General features: G+C 38.8%; 1 protein-coding gene across 4 annotated transcripts in view; it reads right to left on the bottom strand.

The window, feature by feature from the left end:
- LOC122084684 (squamous cell carcinoma antigen recognized by T-cells 3) overlaps nt 1–9702 on the bottom strand; it is a 33192-nt gene extending 23490 nt beyond the window's left edge. For 2 of the 4 annotated variants that reach the window (XM_042653123.1, XM_042653122.1), the window contains exons 1-7: nt 9347–9702; nt 9107–9240; nt 8499–8556; nt 8089–8304; nt 7565–7840; nt 3456–3590; nt 3258–3383 (exon numbers count right to left, since the gene is read on the bottom strand). In XM_042653123.1, the coding sequence (XP_042509057.1) occupies nt 3258–3383; nt 3456–3590; nt 7565–7840; nt 8089–8304; nt 8499–8556; nt 9107–9240; nt 9347–9535 (1134 nt within the window). In that variant the 5' untranslated portion in view covers nt 9536–9702. The remainder of the gene's footprint in view (nt 1–3257; nt 3384–3455; nt 3591–7564; nt 7841–8088; nt 8305–8498; nt 8557–9106; nt 9241–9346) is intronic. The other 2 variants (XM_042653121.1, XM_042653119.1) reach the window with 1 other exon arrangement.
- Nucleotides 9703–10987: the final 1285 nt, after the last annotated feature.

The following is a 10987-nucleotide window of genomic DNA, read 5'->3' on the forward strand; positions in this document are numbered from 1 at the left end:
AAAAAAAAAAAATAATAATAATAAACTAATGCTAGAAATAAAACCTTCTAACAAACTTCAAACTTGCTAACCAAGTAGGAGTAAATAAGTAACTAACAACTGAGCATAAAAAGGAAAATAACCTAAGTTTCAAAATAGGAAACTAACTTGACTAAGAAAAAAAAAAATAGGACACAAAAATAGAAACTAAATATAATGCTAGCTGGGCCAAATTGATGGCTGATGGAGCCCTCTTCTTGGAGCTGAACAAGGACAGCTGTATAGATCTTCTAGGAGGTTCTTTGAAGACAAACTTGCAGGATTACTGTTCACGTGAACAATGTTTCCAGCTTTCCTTTTGGGCTGGTTAGATGGGACCAAGGTGGGGGCAGCCTGGTCCAACATTGGACTTGGTTTGATGGGCCAGCAGCCCCTTCCTTATGCAAAGCTTGATCTACGTCAATATCTAGCCCCTCCTAAAACATTACAATACTACCAATCAACTAGAGATGAAATACCCAACTAAAAGCAACAACTTCGAGCAAATACCAAAACCATTTATAAAATCTCTATTAATTATATGAAAATGCAATATAATCACAATATTATTACTGAACCTACCAATCTAAATAAGAAATACAAAAAATAAATAAATAAAATTATTTAAAAGAGAGAGAGAGAGAGAGAGAGAATCATGAACCTAATGTCCTTCTCAACTCAGATGTATCCAGCAATAAAAAATCCGGTACCTGTGGGTTGAGCACTCTCCCCCCACACCCCCAAAACAGAGCCGGGAACTCCTTATCTTTTCCCATCCTGATCTCCTAAGGCTTGATAACCCTTGCGCAAGCTCATTTCCAAAACTCATTTATCAGTGGATGCAAGACAAGATCCTGATTTCTGTCTACCTGGATAACACTCTGGCATTCCAGAAATGACCTCCCTCATGCACCTAAGAATTCAGCCTCGAATCCCACATACAAAGATGCCTATTACCAACAACATAGTGAGAGGACACAAGCAAGGGGCATTTTGAAATAGTAAGACAAGGTTCTGCAAATTTGATGCAGGCTCTGACAGCAAGTAGGGCCACCAAAAGAGTAGTTTAAACCCCCTTGCCCCCTCCACCACTAAATCAGTTTGGTTGGTTTTGATATTTAAGAGCCCCAGGATCCTGCCGTGGTTACCCTGTAAAATTTGCCAAGCCATGCATGCTTCAGAGGGCCAGGGAGGTTAGAATCAGATCTGGTATTGGCAATACCCACCGAATCCAACTGGTTGCCATTCAAGTGGCAAGGCTAATGGAATAACGATTTCCATTCAGGCAGAAGCCAATCCCCTGACATCAAGTTTCTGAATACAAGGTAATGGACAAGAAGGGTCTCAGTATGATCATAATAGCAGTAATCAACAAAGGTTTTCCCCATGGTGTAGACACTAGACACTAGGAAATCCACGAGTTATTGTGAGGGGTAATCATATAACACTTATTCGGGGCCTTCATCACCACTCTGCCATCTATTGGGAGAATGTTTCCTGCATTTAGATAATCAGAGTTGGAAATTCTTTGAGTTCATGAAAATGGGTACTCTGATTTGTTTTCTAAATGTATCCCTTGTATACTCAGCAAAAATTGGTGAGATTCAGTTAGTATGTCTAGCTTGCTCAACTATATAATGTTGATTTGAACTCGGAGGACAATTAGAGGACCTGGAATTTGTGTCCAAAAAAATGCACTAGCTCCAAATTAGGAGTTGGCCGACTAAAGAGCTCAATAATGATAACTGGGCCAGGCTGGCTGGAGGGAAGAAAAAAACCATGGAAGTCTCAGGCTGCTCCAGGGATTGTGAGCTTTGCAATATGATCCTTGACAATGCTCTCTCCACCTACACATGTAATGAGATACCCTTCCTTATTGCCCACAAGGGAAGAAAAACGGGGGGAAAAAAATATAGAGGCCCAAGTATGGAGAACCTACTGAAAATGAAGTTGCTAAACAGTTGGCAGCAACTGGAAACAACCCCTACGAGGTAAGGAGGAAAATCGCAGAGAGGAGCCTGATTCATAAAACTATCTCCTAGAGAAGAAAACAGTGAGCCATCCAGAGGGAAGAAGCATTCCAGCAATATAACTAAGGATACAACAACAACAACATCCAGAACCTTATCCCAACTTAATAGGGTCAAGTACATGGAGATTCCAAGCAAGGACGAGCACGAGGATCCGTGCAAAAAGATTGACGGGTTATGGCTAATTATAATAAGTGGCGGTTGTCAACCTGATGCACCACTACAAATCCGCCACAGGCTTATAACGACAGACTAATAAGGTGCCGGCTGTCTACCTGATGTACCATATAGACTGGTCAAACCAAAGCATCCTACATGCATTACGTCCACCACCAAGACAATCCATCACCCAACCTACTTTTATAACTAGGGATACATAACAATCATATAAGAATATTGTATTGAATTTATCACTAAGGGCAAGGGGGCTCCGATCTTTCCATTAAATAGACATCCAATCATACCTTACACTTAATAGCTCATCTTATAGTAATCAAATTGCTCACAACATCCACAGGCAATGGCAGAATTTGAGTGTCCCAATTAATGCACCAAGTCTTGGGTAGTTCAGGAGAGCTCATCGAAAATTCTCCCACAGATCTTTTACCATATTTCTCAGCACACAGATAAAGGAATCAATTCCCACAACTTCATAACACAAGTACCACAAAGAGATTCCAAAGGGAAAAGAGAAAACAAGCAAGTGAAGCTTTTAAAGCCTTCTCTATTAAGTTTCTGCTAGTGATCAGCAGTAGATGCATTAGTCAAGGCACCAACCGATCCTCCTTTGTAGCCTAATTAGCAAACTCAAGAAACTATTTAAGTCATCTTAGATCAGTTATGTCGCTTCGATAACTGCCTGAAAATGTGGCCCTTCTGCCAGCCTCAATTTTTCTTAACTGACAAGGAATGAAAACAAGACTATTTATTTAACAGCCCCCCCCCCCCCCGGGGGGGAGGGAAAGACATCCAAATTACAATTTGGCTCCTGAAAGAAACACTAGTATCTGTGTCAGCAAAAAAAAATTATAATTAAACTTCTGGGCATTGTTCACTGATCATGATGTGGCTCCTTAACCAAAGAATTTAATCATAAGACTATGGAAATCTCACAATATGTTTTAGGATAAATGAACTACCAAATACCAGTCCAATATATAAATGTTCATACAATTAATGGTCTGAAAAGAGATAAGGACTGAAACATACAGCAGACAACTCGTTTTCAGAAGCATGACCACGCTCCAAGGAAAGCAAATATCGACTCCAAAGCTCTCCAATCCAGGAACAGTTTCTGATGGCCCTGGAATATACATCCCTAGCAACACTGGGAACCTGAAACAAAAGACCGACTAATAGTCATTATCTATTAAAGTACTACTAATTTGAACAAGTTCACTGGAAAACCTTCAATGTGTGATCCAAAAAGCGAGTATAATCAAGCCATAGATCACTTGATAAAGGAAACTCTGTGATGGCACGTTCGTACAGGATTTGGATGCGAGCTGGATCACCACATGACTGTTCAAATTTTAAGTATGTCTGCAACAATACAAGGTCTGTCACTTGCAAATAATTAAAAAAAATATTAGTAATAATAATAATATTTTATTAATAAGAGCACCAAACATATGAAAAGAACTTTGTACCAACTATTAAGAATTAAGAGAGCAAAGTGGACAAAAAGTGAAAGTGACATCCCTCAAATGATCAAAATAAAAGATGGAATCACTAAAAGTGTGTTTGATGTGAAAACACAACTGGTCTCTCTCCACCCCTGCCCCAGGCCACGAAACTGACCCACGGCACAGCACCTGTTTGCTTTGCACTCAGGGAGGCAACAAAGTTCAGTTCAAGAGACCGCAGCAGTGTGGAGCAGCTGCTAATCATAGACCACCCTTTCCTTAGCTGGATCTTGCAGGTGCCACCTAAATGATAGGTAGGTGGTGGCAGAGGGTCGGTCAATAGCATAGCTCTTCTTTCCCAGGTCTCCTTTCGAAGGCCATTCTTCGAAAGCCTAATCCAGTAGGGCCGGAGAGCTTCATTTGCCCCATCTTGGTGAATCGTATCCCCGTGAGATGACCTTGTTTGTGTTGTGTGCCCCTCACCGTTATCGCTCAGTGTTTGCATTCATTCAGGGTACAAACAAACACAAACTAGATTAATCAAAGCCTTCTGATAAGGAACTGCAAGGGAAACAAATTTGACATTATTTGTAAGATGGTCCTTCTGCACTTATTTTCCTCTAAAACAAAGAGGAACTGTTTTTCCAGATTCCCAATTCCTCTTCAATCTGTATATCCACTTTCCACTCGACTAAGTAAAGTTTCCTTTTGATTTACCCATTTTGCATCCAAGGAGGGAAAGTGGGGGAGGAAGAACACATAAGTTCAATTCTCAAAGGATCTTGACACCCCAAGGAAGAAGGAATATTAGCTATGATTCTTTTGACAAGGGCAAGGCATCCTAATATTATTTGGATAATACCTGTTTCTGACTTTCTACCTTTTCATTTCTTTGCCAGAATTATTTTTCACTTTGGTTGCAAACAACAGAAAGGAAGAGTTTTGGCTGATCGGCCCTATATTTTCAAAGTCCAACCCTTCATTTTACCATCCTGAACCATACTTTCCTCATTACTGAATTAATAAACTATGAATTCATCTCAATGGTTAGATTAGGAGATGAATATACTTGACCAACATCAGCCAATGAGAAAAAAAAAGAAAGGATATGCCATCTGCACCATATGCTTGTATTCCACAGCCAATAGCCCCCTATGATGCAAATGGCAGAGTTGGTCCACAAGATAAATCTGAACCATTGGAAGATGAATGCATAACTCTTTCTGGACTACTCCATCCGTCCCTTAAAAAGGGTCCACTTTGGGCTTTTTAAACGTTCCAAAATAATAGTCCACTTAAGCATTAATTTTGATTGCATCTCCATTTTACCCTTTGACACATTATTCCAAGAAGTTATATTTCCCATGTTTTAACTTTTAAATGAAGGTCAACATGAAGTCCATGTTGTAAATGAAGGTCAACTTGGAATCCATGTTGTTGATGAAGGGTAAACCACGAAAATAAATAAACAAAAGAGCCAAGTTAGAGCATTAATTAGCATCCCTTAAATGTATGTTTTTTCAAAGTGGACTATATTTGTGGTTGACAAATTAAGAATTCCTGTAAATGGTACAGGTTAGCAGAAGGTTGAAAAGTGGGAGGAGCAAATTTTGCAAGGAGGTCCCATGTGCAAGAAAATAATACAACTTCGGGCTGGACTGTTTGATGAATGGATAGAAACAGCTCCAAGATTTCCATGCATTTCTGTTGTGGGTTGCTTTTATTATGGTCAGTGCTGGCAGTCATAGACCTTTGATGGTCGTGGAGGTGGTGGCATCAATGGCAAAGGTGATGATGACAACAGCAGCAGCGATAACAGCAGGGTACTTAATGTAGAAGTAAATTACACAAGGCAACTACCCCCAATGTATTTCTACTCCAAACCCAAATCAAACAGCACTCTTGAATTAGCTTGACAAAAACCAGAAGTAACAATAGGGAAACAATGGAACTAGGACCAGAAATAAAACCCACAAAGAATAAAGAACAATGTAACAGCAAACCCAGCCAAGGATTCAAACCCTAGGAGAGAGAAAACCTGTCGGCTAGGGGTATGGAAGGGTACCTGCGGCTGGACCTGTAGGGCTCTGATGGAGCTCAAATTCAGGTCAATTGTAGGCCTTGATGTGAAGAGTAAAACCTCCAAATACGGTTGACTTCTGATGGCTGAACTGAAAGATACTCAGTTACTTGATTTATGACCTTGGAGAGAGAAAATAGAGAGAAAATTCAAGAACCGCAGCAGGAACCCTTGGGCAGTCTTCAGAAGAGGATCGAGTGATCCTTTGACGGACTAGAACACACCCTAAAAAGGCCTAGTAAAACAGAACTCAGATGTAGCAGGTATGAGGATCGATTGGACTCAAGAATGGGGCACTCTTGGCTGGTCGATTCTGGTCTTTTGATGGCCTAACAGTTCTGAAACTCTTTCTCTGGATTCTCACGGCAACATTAAACAGAAGCAGAAATTAATAGCAGCAAATTGAAAGTCAAACAAGAGGAATGTGGGTGGGATTGGCTATCTCAGCCCGAGCATCTCACCCACAGCTATCTCAGCTGTTTAGAAGCAATTGACTGCAAATTTTGTTTATTCAAATCTGAAATTCTGAGTACAATAACTCCCCTTTAAATAGAGGGCAGAAACTACCTAATAGCAGTTACATTATGACTAGGAGTTGTAATCCTACTAGGACTAATATTAGAAACCTATACAAATTAGGTAACTAAGTGTTACTAACTACTAGCCACTTATGGGCTTTACTATAAGTACATCGATGACCACCAATGAGCCTTACTGAACCATAAATCGATGGGCCCAATGGGCTTTATTAATTAATGACTAAATTAAATTAACACTTAAGTGGACTGACTTAACTTAAGTGGATCGATGGTCCCATCTTGCTGGCCGATGGGCCTTTAATAGATGGAGATCGAATCAGCCTTAAGGCTGGTTCGATGGCTGCTTGGCTGGATCTTCCTCCTGCAATAGTGTAGCCCATGATGTGGATCCACATCAGTAGTCATGGAGGCTAAATCAGGTTGAAGCAGCAGCTGCATGGAGGCTTGCTATGGTAGAGGTGATGGCACTGATAGTTATAACATGTTGACCTTGGAAGGCCATGGCACAACACCAGTTACAGCAACAGAAAAGGTGATGATGAGAATGGAGATAGTGGTGGAAGCCGTCATTGGAGATTATGGGGCCAAAACTGCAGTCGTTTTGGTAGCAGAAGCATAGTGTCACGGCATCTAGGCTACCCTAGACATCAAGACGACTAGGTGACCCGAGACATCGGAGGGGTGCCTAGGCGACAAGGTGCCAGCATGAGCGTTGCTCGGGCTCCATAGGCATGCAGTATATGACTACAAGTAATGTAACAATGATGATTTTATATAATTACACTGACATGCAACATGGAACTTTAGAAGACATATCAATGCAATACGATATAATTATGCTCGTAATAACTTAATACGATAAAATGAACATGTAATAAAAAAAGTATAGGATATAATATAAGCATACTCATCGAAAATCGAAGAATTCAACATAAATTTGTAAGTATGAACAAGCAAATATAGTATATATCTAAAATACATTGAATGCAAGTAAATGCACTGGTAAGGAGGAATAAATGAAAAACGAAAGAACGAGGCATAGACCAAAAATGACCTCAGGAGAAGTGAGAAAAAGACACGGATTGGGCTAACAACGATATAAGTTTATATAGAGTTGAATCAAAAAATAGGATTCATGTATCCAACCCATTTAGTAGGTTTAGTTAAGTAGAGTTGAGTATAAAATACATAAATATACAATAAAAGAATGTGGTACATTACTAAAACTGAAAAAATAAATAAAATATTTCAGTGCATAGATATTTTATATACCATGTAGTGTTGAAGCTTCTCCATGTCGGATGCATCTTGCTTAGAAATTTTTTCTTCGTGCTGGACCTTAGCATTATACATTTCCATGGCCTTCTGATATGCTGAAACAACGTTAGAAGGAAGTCCATCCAGCTCACCAGGGTCAACTACAGGAGCAGTCCCTTGTTCAACCTCCCAAGCCTTGTAGGCAGTAAGTGTTGACCTTAAGTCAGCCAGAGGCAAAGATAACTGACGATGGAATATACTTCGAATTCGATTGACCTGCTTTTCTTTTTCCTGCATACAGATCGAACAGTTTTACATGTCATGCATTTATCACTAGTTTCCATGTACCATTAAAAAGGAACATGGGACATATGACAGGACACCCGCTTTTTTTCTCTTGGGGTTTTTTTTTTGGGGGGTTGGGGGGGGGGGGGGGATGAAACAAATATATAAATAAAAATCGAGGTAAGGAACCAGTTGATCACTCAAAGAAAGTGAATCTATGACATGAAACTCTTAACATACAGATAAATACTGACCTCTCTGTCACTATCATCAATAGTATGAAAGATAGCTTGCTCAAACTTTCTATATGCTTCCCAGATCTTATTGCCTTCAACAACATGCAATCCAGCAGCAGTAAGAGCACGTTCAAATAAGTTCCTCATTTTCAAGATACCAGCTGGTGAATATTCCTGAACTGATGGATCATGCTCTTGTACATAAGTAATGTAGTCGCACCAAAGAGACACAGACTGCAAAGAGCTCCCAAATTAACCTACTGATGAAACTTATAAAAATTTACCCCAAAAAAATGATGCAGATAACAAGTTCAGTTTTCTTGAAGCAATCCTAACATTCCCCCTTACTATGTTTAGCTTTGCTCATCTAAGAATATTAAACATCCGCAAACATCTGATCTAATTACATAATCCAAGACAGAGCTTACTAGATATTCATGGAGACCTCGCTCAAACAGCTTCTCAATCACAACAAAAGTCTCGGGTCTGCAAAAATATAAAGAGAAGATAAAATATCACCAACTTATCACTTAACTAGAATAACATCAAAACATTATCCTCCAAGACCACCCTTGCATCCCTACAACAGAATAACACAGTATGATTTACTGAGATTTCAGTCATGTGAAAAGTCCTAGTCCAACATAATTACTTGACACATCAATAAAGTATGATAAGACAATTAAGTTATGCTACCTATGAGTAGATATACAACTGAAATTCATTTTAACAAGATGTTGGGGATGCAAAAAAAAATAATCAGTAAAATAAACAATTTCACCCATTTAGATTTTCCAGTTCCATACCAAAAAATAGAAAAAAAAAATACTAGTTCCGACGATCGGCCCATGAATGAAGTATGCAAATCCTTCTCAATCTAAACGTCCGAATGGTTACCCAATTATGAGAAACGAATGATAAATATAAGAAAATTTTGATAAAACACGTAGGTTCTGAGATACCAGAAGTATTCATATTTAGGAGCGAGTAAATGCATCCATAACTGAATCATACATCAATAATGAGAGAAATATACCCAGTGCTCAGTGAAGCTTCGTCCTTAACCCACTCCTGCCACATTGCAGGGCTTAAAGGGAAAAGAGTATTCATCGACTCCCTTGCTTCACGTAGCTTCTCAATCTGGCCGAGTCTCCTCAGCGATTTTACGTACTGAAAAACGCGAAGATTGAATTAAACCAGTAGGATACGTCGTCAATATGTTATTAATCCATCTAAACACGGTATGAAAAGATATTTTGATGAAGAACAGACATACTTGGACGTGAGCCTCGTAACTCGACGGGTTCTCCGCCAGTTCTTTCTCTAGGGCTTCCACTCGGAGATCTTCGGCGTCATCGTCCGACTCCGATTCGGAAGAACTAGGGTTTTCCATGGCTGAATCAACTTCTATTCCGTTGTGAGTTTTCTCGAGGGTCTTCATTTCTACATCAGAGGTTTCCGCCATTGAGACTTCTCTCTCTGGTTTTGAGGGCTACTTTGAGCTAGACAGTGTTGCAGACACTCGCAATTTCAAGGTATTCCAATTTGGGCGCCTAAACGGGCAAGTATTTTCCGTTCTAAAAGTCTTAACGAAGGGAAAGGCTACCTGACAGGCAGCGTGGCCATTTGAGAGTTGGGATGGTATTTTATAGAAAAAATGGTTTTCCGCCCAGGAGTGTGCTGGGAGTAAAATTACTGATTTACCACTCTTTCAATTAAAAAGGATATCTCTATGAATACTTGCTTGTGCACTTACATTTTTCCTCATGCATATGTAGAAACAGCATTTCTTCATGGGAAACAATCCCTGTATTCTATTTATGAGAAAAAAAAAACCGTATTGCACCCTCTAATCCTAGATACAATTGATCACCACTCGTGCACCAAATATGCCTTCGCCTACCTTCCCATTGCCGTGCTTCATGATGAAGTAACCATGTGACTAGTGACCAATAATCATTTTATTGCCCTTTATTTAAAACATGAAAGTGAAACTACTATATTGCCAATCAAATCAATTATATGTTGATTACAAATTTAAGAATAAATGAAATTTCTTATTTTAAAATTAAAAGACTTATTTCTTACAAGAAATGAAAGGCCTTCTTACACCTATATAAAGACTATATTAGGATTTTAATAAAATTTTATTTTATTTCAATATAATAAAGTGTAAACTTCAATTTAAAATTCTCCATAATTTTTTTTTTTTTTAAATTCGCTCTATGAGCTTCAGAAACATAAATCAGTCCAAGAAATATGTTTCAAAATCATACTAGAGTTGAAATATATATATATATATATAGCTTTAAAAAGATAAAAAATTTAACTTATAATTTAGGGAAAAAGAACGATATCAATCATATTTTCTATACTTTCCAATGGGGTAATGCACATGGGTATCCATAAGAGAATGAACATATATAGAGGGCAAAGAGGTCATGTCACTCGACCTTGTGAGAAGGCCTATGGAACGAGAAGGGATCAACTACTCTATGATCAATCGGACAAATCAACATTCAATATTTGTCATTCTCTTACTTTCAAATATGCTCTCCTCACACTTGAGACAGTGTTGGATGCTAATTTATACGATCAATAATTGTACGAACAACATATCCAATCTTCCTAGATCTACGTCAAACTCATGCAAAGTTAAAAAACTACACTGCCCCCCACATGCTCTGAAGATCTTGGCCACACATTTCACATATTCAAGTGCTCATTCAGGAAATTCCTTATTAGAAATTATTTAACATATTCAAGTGCTCAATCAGGAAATTCCTTATTAGGGGGAGAGCCGGAGAGGGGATGGATTGATAAAAATGAAATCATTGGTCTGAATTCTGAAACAGGAATCTAGTATTTCATAAGAAACTTGATACACATAACACACTGTTATTTCCTCACACAGTTA

The sequence above is a fragment of the Macadamia integrifolia genome, chromosome 7 (genome assembly GCF_013358625.1).
Source record: "Macadamia integrifolia cultivar HAES 741 chromosome 7, SCU_Mint_v3, whole genome shotgun sequence".
In the NCBI taxonomy this organism is placed as follows: domain Eukaryota; kingdom Viridiplantae; phylum Streptophyta; class Magnoliopsida; order Proteales; family Proteaceae; genus Macadamia; species Macadamia integrifolia.